The sequence below is a fragment of the Mesoplodon bidens genome (genome assembly GCF_964165515.1).
Source record: "Mesoplodon bidens genome assembly, chromosome: 13".
Lineage (NCBI taxonomy): Eukaryota > Metazoa > Chordata > Mammalia > Artiodactyla > Ziphiidae > Mesoplodon > Mesoplodon bidens.
In genome coordinates this window covers 1,517,390-1,532,858 of record NC_138169.1, presented here as the reverse complement: position 1 = coordinate 1,532,858, position 15,469 = coordinate 1,517,390, and the positions used below count along the sequence as shown (strand labels likewise).

The following is a 15,469-nucleotide window of genomic DNA, read 5'->3' as shown; positions in this document are numbered from 1 at the left end:
GTCTTTATGTGGGAAGTGTGTTTGTGTTGTCTTTAGAAATCACTTTGCACACAGGGCCGCTTCCATGATCATGCGACCAGCTTGTTCACAGCTCTCTGAGGCCTTAATCCCCGTTTCTGGATTCATCTTCCCACTCGCTTGCTTGTGCTCTGTGCTCAGGCTCCAGGGACCCTTTTCCCAACCTGAGAAAATGTCAGTGAAAAGTATTTCTCAACCGTTTTAAGAGATGAGGTGGTGAAGACTTGGTTTCTTGAGGAATAGTTCACTTGCAGTATTGTTTCTCTCATTTGAGTGCTGATGTTCCTGAATTTTGCCAATCTGTGTACGACCTGTGCTGTTACATGAGTAAACACATTCATTTTAAAAGGAAATACTATATTCCTGCCACAAATGGAAAAGCATTAATACTCAACATAGAAAGTAACCAGAAAAACGTGTAATAAAAGCAAGATGGTACTTCAGAATTCCAGCTCGCTGTCGGGCCTGCCACAGTAAGTACCTGACCTCGGGCCTGCCCCTTGCGCGTGACAGAGGGGGCGAGGGCGCTGGAGGGCGGTGAGGACGTGCGAGCACCAGCTGAGACTTCTTCGTCCCGGAGGCACCCGAATGCGCACCAGGGAAACGAGGCGTTCCGTCCTCCATCACACCAGCCACAGCTCAAGGGCGCAAGGCCACACGTGGCTGTGCCTACCACATTCGACAGCCCAGCTCCAGAACGTGTCCGTCGCCGCGAAAGCTGGCGGCCAGCAGACAGCGCGGAGTTAGGGTCGCCCCGCCCGGCAGAGGCGAGCTGTCAGAGCTGGTCTCCTCCGCTCCCGCCCCACGGCCTTCACTTCCCACCCCCCCGCTCCTCGTGCTCTAAGGCAGCGGGGCCTTCAGTTGCCCCTGCTCCCCTCTTGCAGCTGCTCAGAGCCCCACGCACCGGCTCGCTTGCCTGGTTCTGTTACTCCCTTCCCTTCCCTCTCCTAAACCAGTGGCAAAGTCCTTTTCTTTTTCAGCACCTTGAACAAGATCGGACAGTCATGAATAATTCAATATAAATTTCCTTAAAACATTTTTATCCCCTAAAATATTTCCTGAGCTATCTTTATCTTGATATTTTGACTTCTTTTAGAGACATGGGTTTATTTACCAATTAAACTTTCATTTGGAGACAGTTGGAGTACAAAATTTAGAGCTAATGCTTATCTTAGAGTACATTTTAAAATTTCAAGAGGGACTACGATTTCAAGACTTAAAGAATTTTTGGTGGTATTGCAGATTTGAATCGCCTTGCTTGTAAGCGATAAGAACCCAGAAATTTTGCTATGCGTTTGCTAATCTGTGAGAATCACTGTTGCTAGTTTTCATCAGTGGTAAGGGAACATTTAAAAAATGTTGGCAAGGCCTGGAGGATGGTTTGCATACTGCACATCAGCAACTGTTTACTTCGACATTGAACGGGTAGTAGAACAGTAACTTAAAACCAAGATATATACGAAATGGAATACGGTTGACGTTGATGAAAAGATTACTTTATCTGGGTTTTAGGAACACCTGATCAAAATGCAGAAGCAGAAACTGCAGCTGCCCCAGCAGGCGCCCCCAGCACAGGCCCCGCCGGGGCCCCCGCAGCCAACGGCACAAGTGCAGGTGCAGCCCCCGCAGCCCACGCAGCAGCAGAGCCCCCAGCTCACCACGGTCACGGCCCCGAGGCCCGGCGCCCTGCTCACGGGCACCACCGTGGCCAACCTCCAGGTGGCCCGGCTCGTAAGTTCCGGTCGATACGCTTGTTTTTCCAGAGCAGCGTCTTCTTACGTTTTAACTGAACCGTTGTTGCTCGCTCAGGCCCTTGCAGGTATTATGGCGGAGTGACAAGTAAAGGCACGGTCGTTCCCCCAGGAACTTAAGTTCTCCTCGGAGAGGGCGAAACAGCACGTGGGAGACATTTACACAGTCACGCTTTCCAGAATGTCGGTGTCGCAGGGCTTATGGTGGCCTGAGAGACTGGGGGTGGGGTGGGGCGCGAGCCCGACCACGGAGAGAGGGCAGGCTTTACGTGGGGGGGCAACGGGAGGGCAAGATGTGGCCCCTGGAAGGTGTCCCGGTGCTGCTGGGGCAGGGGCCAGGCACGAGGCCCGTGTGGTCAGAGCAGAGGGGCGGTGGAGGGGCGAGGGAGGCCCCAGAGCCAGGCTCAGGGGTCGCGGTGCTCTGCAGGCCCGGAGAGGCGTCGAAGGTTTCTGAAGGAGGGGACGGTGGTGCGGTGAAGGGCTGTCTGGGGACGCCAGCTGCACTCGGCGCGTGTCGAGGGGGTCCTGGGGCCCAGGTGCTGTGACGTCAGGCAGACCAGTGCCCAGCGCGGGCGGCTCCCTTTCTGGCACTGGCGACGGCTAGCATTAGGGGTCCTGCTCTGGGTCAGGCGCTGCTGTAGGCCCTCGCCTGTCACCTGATGGGCGCCGAGGCAGGAGTGGGTGCTGTGATGCCGGCTCCGTTTTGCAGGTGCAGAAGCCAAGGCAGACACCTTCAGGAACTTAGCCAGGCCTTACAGCTTGTCACCCACAGCACAGCTGTGACCTGGGGCTTTGGGGGCCCAGGCTCTGCATCCCGTGTGCTTCACTCCACTTTAAGTCTGTAAGAGAGGGGATAGAAGCGGATAAAAACTGTGAAAGCAAGCTTGGTGTTACCTGTGTTCACAAGAAAATGCCAGTTCAAACGAGCAGAGTAGCAGTCGCGCATGATGGCCCGCCTGGGGGCAGCCCACGCCTCGGGCAGGGCTTGCCCGCGGGAACCAGCTCCCTCTGCAGAGGTTGTAGTCAGTTGAGCTAAGAAATGTGCCCCTTATTTTACCCAGTGATTCTATCTCTGCTATATCCTTAAGAAATGGTAGAACAAGTACAAAGTAATAAACGTACAAACTTGTACCAGGAGTGTTAGGGGGACCTGAATCTCCATTACTGAGGAGTTGACTATAAATGTACAGCATGCACGCATGGAATAGCACGCAGCTTTGGAAAAGGATTGTTGTAAGAGGAGGAAAGTCAGGTTACAGATATCTAGAATTCATCCCATTTTACACGCCTTCCTGGCAAGCCGCACAGATAAGGACGAGGTCTGGTGGGCGGGGTCTCATTTCCACATTCACACGTGGGCACCTTAGGGTTAGGGCTGGTTTTTACTTCCTCGTATTTTCTTAGGTAGTCTGAGTTTTTGTATGTATAAAAACGGATCTACTTCCGTTTTCCTTTTAAAAAATATAACTTAAGGAAAAAAGTGCTTGGTAGCCGAGTGATAAGCAAGTCGCAGGAGGTGGAGACCGAGGGTGGCCCTTGGTGGGAGGCCGAGGCCGTGATCTCGGGCTGATCTTCCGTGGCCGCTGAGGGATAGGAGACGAGCGTAGGAAGTGAGGCAGGAGCGGGTGCTGTCAGGCCCTGAGATGCAGGAGGCAGAGACGCTCGCTGTGGGACAGGAGCGCATCCGAGCAGCAGTGCGCCCGGGCGTCCGGGGGCTGCCGAGCCCCGCTCCCTGTGTCCGCTGGCGACGGTCAGGGCACGTAGGCGGCCCACAGTGAGCTGTTTTCCATTAGCTGACCGCCACGCAGCACCTTTGTGAATGTGTCAGTTTCTCACCACCTGACCGCTGGTGGGGGAATGTCTGCAGATGTGTGCAATGCTGAATGTCTCTGGACTCTCCCATTGTTTCTACTGTCTAGACCCGGGTCCCCACTTCACAGCTGCAGGCCCAAGGGCAGATGCAGGCGCCGGCGCCCCAGCCGGCCCAGGTGGCCCTGACGAAGCCCCCGGTGGTGTCGGTGCCCGCAGCCGTGGTGTCCTCGCCGGGCGTCACGACGCTGCCCATGAACGTCGCTGGGATCAGTGTGGCCATCGGGCAGCCCCAGAAAGCCACAGGTGCCTGTCTCATGCCACCCCTCGCCCCCCACCGCTCTGCGTGCAGCCTTGAGTGGGGCTGACAGGCCTCTTCTAGTTAGTAGCTGTGGCCCACAGCCGTCTCGGGTGTGTCACGGTGTATTTCAGCAGAAGTGTCCCTCGATTTAACCGTTCACTTTCTTAGCTTCCCCAGCCTTTGTCCAAATGTTGTTGTGAACCTAGAAGCATTTTAAGCAGATGTAAGGGAGGCTTTATTTAGCTCAGCATCATTTCAGCGTGTAGTTTTCTGTACAGAAATCACTGAAGCTGAATTCACTGTGAGCCCTGAGACCTTGTCCCTACTCGGTGCTTGTGATTAAATGACCTGATCGGTGTTCTCAGGGCAGACTGTCGTGGCCCAGCCTGTGCACGTCCAGCAGCTGCTGAAGCTCAAGCAGCAAGCCGTCCAGCAGCAGAAGGCCATCCAGCCACAAGCCGCCCCAGGCCCAGCCGCCGTCCAGCAGAAGGTACAGTATTCCCGGTTGTCCCCTCTTTACGTGAGTCGGGTCCCGCTGCCAAGCGTGGGATGCACGGAGGTGGAGAGGGTCCTGAACCGGCCCTGCTTGGCTGCCTGGCCTCCACGCACCGGAGACCCCGTGGTTGTGGCCTTGGGCCGCACAGAGGACGGCCTTGGGGCTGGCCCTGGAGGGAGGGCGCGGTTCATGAGAGGGGGAGCCCCCATGTACTGCGGGCTCGTGGGGGCAACTGTGAAGGACGCAGGCTGTGGAACTGCATGACTGGGAGGGGCCGGAAGGACTCAGGGAAGCAGGTGTAGCTCCTGGTGTGCGACCCATCTGGGTGCACAAGAGCCAGCTGAGGACCATCTCCGTGTGTGTGTGTGTGCGTGTGTGTGTGTGCACACACGTGCTCGCCATCAGCGGATGGATGGAGGGAGGGGAGAGAGGGGAAGGGGTACTGTGAGAGGAGTGCTCTCAGCGACTCTGACTCAGAAGGCTGGGAGGCAGTTCTGAGCTGATTGAGGCCCCAGAGGCGAGTCCTCCTCGGAGGCGGGGGTTCGGGGCTGTGCTGGCGAGCGGGAACAGAGTGCAAGGCTCTCTGCTCCCCGGGGCTTCTGCCTTATCTGCTCCTGGTGACACAAAGCCTGATGCCCAGATGATGACGTCTTGGCTCTTGAACTTCATGTTGTATCTGTGCTATTTTCTGAACCGGAGCGAGCCAGCGCACTGTCCCCGTGCGCTGAGGGCTCTGCAGGCGGCTGGTGCCCCTTCCCAGAAACTGACAGACGCGCAGAGACGTGAAGTGACTTCCGGGGAGGGGCGTGCGGGCTGGGAGGCACTGTGACAGGACGGAGACCGGGCTGGGTCATCGCGGAGGCTTAGCCCACGTCTGAAAGAGAAGGAGAAGGGCTTTAGCCAAAGTGCCCGTCGGTATGTTCACATAACTTGAAAGAAGACTTCTGAGACGTTAAAACTGTCCATAGCTGTGGCTTTGTAAACCGAGTATATGGGCCACATACACGCATGGCTTTCTGAATAGTATTTAAACGCTCCTGGCAGGGAAAACTGAAAATTAGACTAAATGTGTAAAGATTGTGCGTACAGGTTTGTTTCTCTTTTTGCTAAATAGTTTTGAGTATGGGCCAAATTCTTCAAGTTAGATTTGGGAAACTGTGCGTGTTTCCTGTATTGTCACGTTCGCTCGCTTACATGATGAGCAGACGTGGCACCAGGTGCCGCAGAGGATGGAGATGAAGCCCAGCCTGGGCCGTGAGGGGACCGCCCGGCAGGGGAGGAGATGGGCCAGGAGCCGGGGTGGTCACGCTGTGGGCGTCTGGGGGCAGTCGGGGCCCACGGAGGAGGCCCGGTGGCTCTGAGAAGGGGACCCAGAGCCTTGCCTGCTCCAACCCTGGGTGGCCTCTCTTTCCTCAGATCACGGCACAGCAGATTGCCGCTCAGGGCCAACCACAGAAGGTCACCTACGCCACCCAGCCTGCCCTTAAAACCCAGTTTCTCACCACGCCCATCTCCCAGGCCCAGAAACTGGCTGGGACCCAGCAGGTACAGACCCAGATCCAGGTGAGCAGCGGGGAGCCCGAGGGCTGGGAGCAGACGCAGCGGGCGCTCGGAGGTAGAGCAGGGGGACGCCGCCAACCAGCGCCCCATGGAGAGCATCATGGGGCCCCGCAGCGTGGCCTGGGGACTGCGCTCACTCAGGTCCTGCTGTGGTGGCAGCCTTTGTGCTGCTGAGGTTCCTCCAGGGGTCGTGGTTGTCCCTCCGCTGCCGCCGGCTGCCCGGCACTGGCCAGCCGGCATTGCATGTCTCCTGGGTCCTGGCATGCGTGACGCCCGGGTCGGGGTGCGGGGCTGTGGGCACGCGCACCTGCCGAGCCCCTGTGGTCCCTCAGCCTCGGCCCGTGCCGACCTGCCGTCTGCCTTCCTCTGGCAGCGGTGCGAATCTGCTGACCGTTGGGGCCCCTCCCTTGGGACGAGCCTGTTCGGGGGCTTCCCGGTGGGGCTGTATGTCCCGGGTGTCTGCCTTTGGGTCTGTGTGTCACACTTCTCCCAGCTTGTGCCTTATCTGCTCACTCACTTTACGAACAGAGCTTCTGAATTTGAGTGTATTGGAATTTATCAATCTTTTTGTGTCTGAATAGTGCCTTTTGCACTTTGCTTAAGAAATCCTTCCCAGAAGTCATGGTGCTGTTTCCTAGATCATCTTCTAAAAACTTGATAATCTTTTTGTTCACATTTATGTCTTTAACCTTCCTGGAATTGGTTTTTGGAGATGATCCAAAAATAGGGGCTCAGTTTTAAGTTTTCCACGTGAACACAACGCCCTGTTACTTTCACACTACTCATTCAGGAGTCCCTTCTCTCCTCCGGCCCACTGTGTGACCAGGCACGCGTGACGTGCGGTTCCTCGGGGGCTTCTCTTCAGCACCGTGGTCTCGGTCCCTGTGAGCCCACACTGCCCTCTCTTCATCACTCTGCTGCATGATGATTCTTGGCATCCACCTCCTGCTGTCGGGAACGTCCTGCTTTCCCGGCTCTTTGCACTTCCGTATCGATTTTGAGTCAGCTTATTTAGTATACACACTGTGGTCAAAACTGATGGGGTTTTTGTTAGAACTGCATTGACTCTGTAGATCAGTTTGGGGGAGAGTGGACATCTCTATAGCCTTGACTTCAGATTCACCAACATGATACCTCATTTGCTGTTTAAATCTTCTTTAATGCCCTTTAAGTAAGTTTTCTGATTTTTTTCCATAAAGACCTTACTGCGTGTATTAGATTTATCCCTAAGTAAGGGCATTTTCTGATACTCTGCTCTAAGTTCCCTCTTCTTGTCTGTGTCTCTAGGACACTGTGTGTTGACGTTTGCATCCCACAGCCTCCGTCTGTTCTAGTTGGTTTGCGTTTCCCTTGTGTCGATCACATCACCTGTGAGTCCTGGCGGCCGCATCTTCCCCTTCGTCCTTCTCTTTCTCATTCCCGCCTCGTCGTGCTGGCGATGCCCACAAGGCAGTGTGACAGGCACAGACAGGAAGCTCGGCCACATCGTTCTCCTCGTGGTCGTTCTGCGGGTTGGGTTTTTTAAATCCCCCTTCAGCACAGTAAGAAAATTCTCTTCTTTATCTAGATTGCTACAACTTTTTGTTCCTTTGGTTGTGGTGTTTTGTCTTTTTAAAAACCCTCTGTCTGCACCCCTCCCCTCGTGGTCCCTCCAGCCTCGAGGCTTTGAGCCCATCTCTGTGCCCATGAGTCCAGATTCGCATCTGCGGCCAGCTCTCATCCCGCCCAGGGTTTTAATGCTGGCTGCCTTTGGACGGCCCCCTGGAGGTGTGTGTCTCTGGTACCTGAGCCCCTCCTCCTGCAGCTCTGGGACAGCAGTTCTGTCTTCCCTGAACTTCAGCCTGTCCTGGGCCAAACCCTCCGCTGTTCTTCACGCGCCACACCCGGCCCAGCACGGATCCTGCAGTGAAGTGCGCTGAGACGTGCTTTGTGGCGACGTGGGGTCCCTTTGTCACCTCCAGGTCAGGTTTATCCGGGGTGTTGTGCCTACTAGTTGGCTTCGTCTGTCAGTTATGAGGGGGGTGAGTTAAAATCTCCCATTCTGGGACTCCCCTGGCGCTCCAGTGGTTGGGCCTCCGCGCTTCCACTGCAGGGGGCGCGGCTTCCATCCCTGGTCGGGGAACTGAGGATGCCACATGCCGCTTGGCACAGCCAAAAAAATGGAGGAAAAAAACCCCCTCCCATTCTGGTTATGGGTTTATCCGTTTTTCCTTATATTCCTTTGCTTTTTACATTAGGTGCTCTGTTATTAGCTGCACATAAATTAAAATTTTACATTTTATTATCTTGAAGTACTGTTTTGGTCTGGCAGCCTGTTGTGCCTCATGCCGAGAACTCCACCCATGTCACAGAAACGGTCGCTGGACGCCGCCTCACTGTCATTGTCCCGCGTCTCAGTTTTGGTCCTTTACCTGTGACACATTCACTCCCTTTATGGTGAGGCCTGGGTGGAACAGCCTTTAGCTTCCATTTTGTGTGGGTTTTCAACTTGTTCCGTTTTCTCTTTCCAGCCTTACTTACCTTCTCTTATTCCAGTTATGTATTTATTTTTTGTCATTCTGGGTTTTTTTCCTCCTCTGACTCGTTTGATAATTACATGTTTTCTTTCCGTTCTCTAAGTGGTTATCCTAAAATCTCCATGTGCACATGTACCTTTCCAAAGGATAGCACAAACCACCATCTCTGCTCTGCTCTGGAGCACTGGTCTGTCAACACTGTTGCTCCCTGGCCCTCTCAACTCACGTGCCGCTGCAATCACGCAGTTTCCTTCTATCCTGTTTCATTTTCACTTTTCATGTAAAATTACTTTTCTTCTGCTTGAAGTACACCCTTTGGAGTTTCCCATAGTGTTTGAAAATGCCTGTATTTCACTCTTGTTCCTGAAGGATGCTTCTGCTTGGTATGGAATTCTAGATGGACATTTATTTTCTCAGCACATTAACAGTACTCCCTGGCTCCTGGTCTTTTGTTGTTGAGGAGAAGTCAGATGTTTGTCCAGCGGGTCGCTGCTTCGATGGTAACCTGTCTTTTCTCCCTCTGTTTCCTTTTGAGATCTTTTCTTTGTCTTTGGCGTTTTATAAATGCTATGACGCTCTAGCTTGGAATTTGTTGATCGTCTGGAATCTGGGCATTGATCTATCTTGCCAGTTTAGGAAATGAGCAGCCGCTGTTTCTTTAGATGCCGCCTCTGCCCCATTCCCTGCCCTCCGTGTCTCTTCAGTCTCTGTGCTTTCCTTTCATTGTCTCTCTGTGCTACGTTCTGAGTAATGTCCTCTAACCTGTCTCCCATTTCACTGAGTTTTCCTTTCATTAGGTCTCATCTGCTGTTAAGCTTGTCCATTGAATTTTAATTTTGGTGATTATAAGTATTTTATTCTTCGAAGTTCTGCTTTTGTCTCAAGTCTGCTTGGTCTTTGTAGTCTCTTGTTCCCATATGTGTTTTCAGGCTGCACAGGACGGCACACTGTTTTGTGCGTGCCTGATAATTCCTCTATTTGAAGTCCGTGTGCATCTGATTTTACTTGTTTCTGCTGTTCTTGCTTCAGGAACTGTGGGGGTTTTGTCATTATAGGAGTTGTCTTCTTGTGAGCCAGTTTCCCTTGAAGCTCTGTTTGTGGGAAGGCTTTGAGGTCTGGGTTGAAGGTGGGTTCTTCCTTGTGCTGGGCTCCCATGGGTACCATCAGGACCATATCTGCTGTGGCTTGAGGGTTTGGTCTGCCAGCCTGTGTCTCCCCCTCCCCTGCCTAGCACCGAGGCCTAAGGCTGGCGGCTTCCTCACAGACCCTTTGAGTGCCAGGATCGCAGCTGCGGGGGGCATCGGGCAGCCCTCTTGTTAGCTCCTCCTGAGAGTGGGTTTGGACTTGGTCTCTTTGCTGCACCCGGGAGGCCATGAAAACCCAGTGTAAGGCTTCCCCTGCAGCACGTGGTCTCGGGCACGAGCTGCTGTAGCGCCTTCTCATGGCTCAGGGTCCCCCATTTGCTTAAGTTTTGGCACTAGGAGTTCTGGACTTCCTGCAGGTTTATCGATGCATTTTAAGACGTCCCCTTGGTGTTATGCGTGCCATCTCAGCATTTTCGTGGCTGCCGATCTGGGCTGTGGCCCATGCGCTGCGGTAGCTGACCGAGCGTCTCTCCCATCAGAGGAAGCGCACAGGCTCACTCAGGGCTTCCTTTGATGTCAGTGAATGCGGTTCACAGTTTTTGATTCAAGTTACAGTAAACTAGTCAATGCCTTCTGATTCATTTTAATTTCCATGAGAACTCATATTTACTTGGGAGCTTGTCATTTGCAAGTACATCATATAATTTCACATTTCCTCCAGGATTATCTTGGGCAGGACTTATTTTCATCCCTGTTCCGCCAGTTAGAGACCTGAGGGGGCTTTCCATGGCCCCCAGCAGCTACCCACTCGGGAGCGCCTTCTGCTTCTGTGAGCCGGTGTCCCCAAAGCCCTGAGTAGACACAAGTGGCCTGAATCATCTTATTACAGCAGGACAGCAAGATAGGCAGGTTTATAAAAAGTGACCATTGGGTGGAAGGTTTTGTTTTATAAAGAGGAAGATCTCAATCATGATGAAGAAGAATGTAGAAAAATGGTGAAATAACCACTTCAGAGTTTGGGCGTAGATGTCTCTGGACTAGGGCTGAACCTTGGTGTTGGTCTGGGTCCCCTGACAGTGGGGGCACACGTGGCGTGGCACCCAGGCACTCCATCTTCCATGTAACTCTCTCATATAGACTTGTAGCGATTTTTATAAAAGAAAAATGTGACTGTCTGAAATGTGAGACCGATAATAAGCTTCAACTTACGCGTGATTACAGATTAGGAAGGCAATCGTTACTCAGTGCAAAGGTGAAATAACTTGTTCTCTCGGGGTTCCAGGTGAGCACACTTTTGAGAACTGCTATTTTGTGTCATCTGACCACCGTCTTTTTTTTTTTTTTTTTTTTTTGCATTAAAAACTGAGAAGGAGAGAGGGCAAGAAATCTCATTTGCACACACGTTCATTTGGCATCTCCATTTGGCTTTTTTGTTTTGTCCAAGGTTGCGAAACTCCCTCAAGTCGTCCAGCAGCAGACACCTGTGGCCAGCATCCAGCAGGTTGCCTCTGCTTCCCAACAGGTAGGACCTGGAGACCCGCCCGCAGCTGTCGGGGGTTCCCACGAAGAGAGTTCTTGCTTTTCATCCGAGGAAATAGAATTTTAATTCCTAGAGAACCGCTTGTGATTATCATAATACAGAAAAGAAAATTAACTTTGGGGAAGACACTTGATATCCTGAGACTAGCGGGAAAAAAACCTGAACAAATGTGTTTGGACTCGGTGTCACATGTGCTGAGGGGGCTCATTTCTGGGCTCCTTCCTTCAGCCAGTAAACCTTCGGTGCATCCTGCCAGCGGAAGCCACCACACCTTCGTTTTAGGGAAACGAAGAAAGAAAACAGAATCCGTTCATATCGACCTTGGGTCTTAGAGTAGAAATACTACTGGGGACAGCCAGGACTTACCTTCCCAACAGAGCCTAGCTTTTGGTTCTTACCGTTTTTTTTTTTTTTTTTTTTTTTACTGCTAAAAATGTGGCTGTATAAAAGCAGTGCTTTAAAATAATTTTAGTTTGTTCAGAATCACACTGGTATGTAGATTTCACGAAACCAGATAGTATTAGAAGCCGAACCCCAGCAGCACCAGTGCCCGTCGTCATTTCCCCAGAGGCATCCACTTGTAGCCTAAAAGCAGCAATAATTTCGTTTTCTGTTTCTGTTTGGTTAGAAACCAGAGGTCCTATTTTGATAGGTCAGGTAGTTTTTACATTTCACGGAAGCATTCGCGCTAGTTAGGTTTCTAACCCCCACCCCTAAGGATGTCTAATTTTTCATGTCACCTGATCTGCGTCTTCTAGGGGATGTGTTTCTGTTTTGGTTCAGGCTTCCCCGCAGACTGTGACCCTCACCCAGGCAACAGCAGCCGGACAGCAGGTCCAAATGATCCCCGCAGTGACAGCAACAGCACAGGTGGTCCAGCAGAAGCTCATGCAGCAGCAAGTCGTGACCACGGCGGCGGCCCAGCTGCAGGCCCCCGGTGTTCCCAACCCAGCCCAGGTGCCGGCCAGCTCTGAGAGCCCGAACCAGCAGCCCAAGCTCCAGATGAGAGTCCCCGCTGTCAGGTTAAAGACGCCCACCAAGCCTCCGTGCCCCTAGTCGGGAGAGCGGCACGGCCCCAGGCGGGCCGCCGTGCCTTCCACCGTCCCGCCAAGACGGGGTGGACTTACTTGCGGAGCCCAGGACCGTGCCCTGCAGGACGTCCAGCGCCTGGGGCCGCGGCCCTCAGCGAGCACCCCGTCACGTGTTGTGTGGCTGACTGAAAAGGCGGCAGTGGCAGTGTTTCCTCAATGCTTTACCTTTTAGATTCTCCTCCAGAGCAGCACTGCTGGGTCTTGAAAGCCGTTTAGAATTTCTCTGTTAGTGTGCAGTGTTTCTTGCACATGACAAGTAGCCATTTGGAAGGTGCAGTGAGTCGTAAAATAGACCTTATGAAGCTAAAATGTGGTCTCACAGCATCTGTCTCTGCCTGGTTCTTTATTCCTAACTGAAAACACGTTACGGTCCTTCAAGAGGAGAAAGACTGTCTAACATCAAAGGTGGGTCACCTCAGATCAGGGAAAACCTGGCATGCGTTGAAGCACATTCATGACGCGTTCCCAGCTCGTGTTGAAGGGGAGTCATCTGTGACCGAACTGTCATTGCAAAGAGCATGGCGCGCGGCTTCCCTCAGCGACCGGTTTCCACGTAGACGGAACCCTTGGGGCTGCTCCCCGTCCCAGCACATCCACGATATTTTCCCAGGTTTCGGATAAACTTGTAATTGGACTTAGATTACTGAAGCAGCGCCAGCAAACTGTGTGAGGCTGCTGTCTGGGAATGGTTCAGGGCCCAGAGTGCCGTGCAAGTGTTGTCACGTTGCAGATGGCACTGCTGAGTGCTCGGTGAGGCGAGACTCTTGCTAAGGGGGCGGCCTGCCATCGCCCCTTTGCTTTCGTGCCCAGCCCAGGCGTGCCGTGCAGAGGTGAGAAGCCTCCTTGTACAGGTGGTGTGTGTGTGCACCTACAAGTGTTACCCACAGAAGTGGGTGTGGTAAACTCTTCACACTAGACTGCCCTGTCTCGTATGTGAGCAGATCGCCCACTTGGGGCTCTGCGTAAAGCAGAGAGCCGTGCAGGCTCTTTGGGGTGGGCGGCCCGTGGTGGAGGGGCAGAGAGGACGCCCTGGATTTGCTGTTTTTATTTCTTTACTGTGGCAACTGCAAAGGGCTTGATTGGCTGACGATGTCTGCTTACCTGGAAGTGTCCACCCAAGCAAAAGGCGCGTGTCTGATCACACCCTCTCTGCTCTCTGTGCCTCCTTTACAGTTTTGGTCCAGGAAATCAGGTTGTGTTAGGTCTGTGTGTACTTAGGAACAGTTCCGGCATACTGAGAGATTTTTCATTTTTCATCAGTCTGTTTCCTCCCCCTTTATATCACTTTATATGACACAAAGGAAAGTGTCCTGTCCCGAATTTTTTTGTTTCCCATCAATATATGTGGACAATAATATGGCGATTGATCCCTTAGTGAAGCCAACCGGGCAGCTCATTTTTGAGTTCTTGGTGAGAAATTTGGAAAAAAGTAAAGGTCAGTTGTTCAAAGTGGACAGGATTTAACGTTCTAGTTAATTGAACATATCAAAACAGAACACTATAATTTGCCTTCTAACTTGTTCATTGTGGGTTCAGCACGTGCTGTAATGAGAGAATACGGCACGCAGGAGGCTTTCTGTGTTTCGTGTCTGGGTACTGAGAGTTCCTACTTTTTCTTTTTAAATCCTCAAATGTGCAGAACTAAAAAGGAATTCTCCTTTTCAGCTTATCTTGTGCAGCCTGTTGGTTTTGTTCTTACCCTTCATGGGGTGTTGACGGTCTCTTTGTAGGTGATGGTGAAGTGTTGAGTGTTTAGAATATCCTAGACATAGCTGCCTGAGTAGAAGTCCTCTATTAATCTAGAACACTAGAAGAGAATTTAGAAAAATCTCTCAAAAGCTTTCTAAGAGAACAGAACTAGGGTCTGACTATTTGCAGTGTGGGACTCCTGCCCTGTCTTACTATGTGAGTGAAAGAAGTGTGTTTTCTTCAGCGATTCCCTGTTGCAAAATACGGGACAGAAAATAGTGTTACTGGTATCAGTCGATTTAGTTAACATCTAGATGTCCGCACTGACCTCATAGTCTTCTACAGTGTCATTTAGGTAAAGGGTCCAGTGTATTGTTTTCTTCGCTTTCTGTTTTAAAGGTTAAACTTTCCATATTTAAGAATAAGTGTGGGGCTTCCCTGGTGGCGCAGTGGTTGAGAGTCCGCCTGCCGATGCAGGGGACACGGGTTCGTGCCCCGGTTCGGGAAGATCCCACATGCCGTGGAGCCGCTGGGCCTGTGAGCCGTGGCCGCAGAGCCTGCGTGTCCGGAGCCTGTGCTCCACAATGGGAGAGACCACAACAGTGAGAGGCCCGCATACCGCAAAAATAAAAAATAAAAAAAAAATAAGTGTGAGTTTAGGACGATGTTTTCCAGGCTTCCTCAGATTGTTACTGTTGTCAGAATCCCACATTACCTTGTAGAACAGGGTTCCCACCCAATGCATGGTAAGGATTGAGAGAAATCTTCAGAACATAAAATATAAAGACAGCAGGCAAAAACACCGTCAAAATGGAATTGGCCACCACGGAAAGCAGTCGCCCAGTTTTTCTTTTATTCAGAGACACTTGTTCCAGGGACGCCGGGTGGTGGTTGGAGGATCCAGGGCCAGGGGAAGCAGGAGGCCGGCGTGAGCCTCCTGAGGCAGGGGCTTTCCCTTTTGCCACCTTCAGGACTTTTTGTTAACTGTTGTAACCCGATAGCTGTTGTGTTTTAAAATATAAAGGAAGAAGACCGAAATTGTAAATACTTTGTAAACAATCATTTGTACTTGAATAGTAGGGTTTTAAAGGGCACTGATATCCCACCAGACAAAAGGTGTAATAAATTGACCTTTTTATATGCTTTTTTGTTTTGTCTTTCATAGAAAGCTACTGTTCAGGTTAAAATAAGATACCAGTCATATTCATTTCATTGTGTGAAGAGAAAACAAGACACAGGGAAACCAAGTTAGTGTTGCGAAGGAGGTTTTCTTCTCGCCCCTCCCCCAGACGGTAGCCAGAACTAGAAGGGATGGAGTTTCTCAGTGAAGTCACCATTTCTCTCCGCAGAGACCACGTGCACCTGGCCACTGTGTTCCAAAGCCACACGAGGAGGAAGGACCCGGTGCGTTTTTCTTCGTAGTGTTCTTGTTCTCCAGTACTACCTCGTACTAGACAGCAGCGCTTCCCAGCTGCACTGTGGTTGTGTCCCTATGCAGTGAGTATTTATTGAAGCATATTACACGCCATCTTTATCACTAATGGTGGAAATTTTTTTAAAAAAGCAACACTTGGCTTTTCAAGAAAATCAAAACTAATGAGAGATAGATGGGT

At 51.8% G+C, this 15,469-nt stretch overlaps 1 protein-coding gene across 10 annotated transcripts in view; it reads left to right on the top strand.

The window, feature by feature from the left end:
* The window catches only part of EP400 (E1A binding protein p400), a 114,156-nt gene extending 99,158 nt beyond the window's left edge, over positions 1–14,998 (top strand). For 9 of the 10 annotated variants that reach the window (XM_081252268.1, XM_081252274.1, XM_081252276.1 and 6 more), the window contains 6 exons: positions 1,531–1,749; positions 3,689–3,884; positions 4,245–4,369; positions 5,792–5,938; positions 10,981–11,058; positions 11,860–14,998. In XM_081252268.1, the coding sequence (XP_081108394.1) occupies positions 1,531–1,749; positions 3,689–3,884; positions 4,245–4,369; positions 5,792–5,938; positions 10,981–11,058; positions 11,860–12,132 (1,038 nt within the window). In that variant the 3' untranslated portion in view covers positions 12,133–14,998. The remainder of the gene's footprint in view (positions 1–1,530; positions 1,750–3,688; positions 3,885–4,244; positions 4,370–5,791; positions 5,939–10,980; positions 11,059–11,859) is intronic. The other variant, XM_081252275.1, reaches the window with a different exon arrangement.
* The last annotated feature ends 471 nt before the right edge of the window (positions 14,999–15,469 follow it).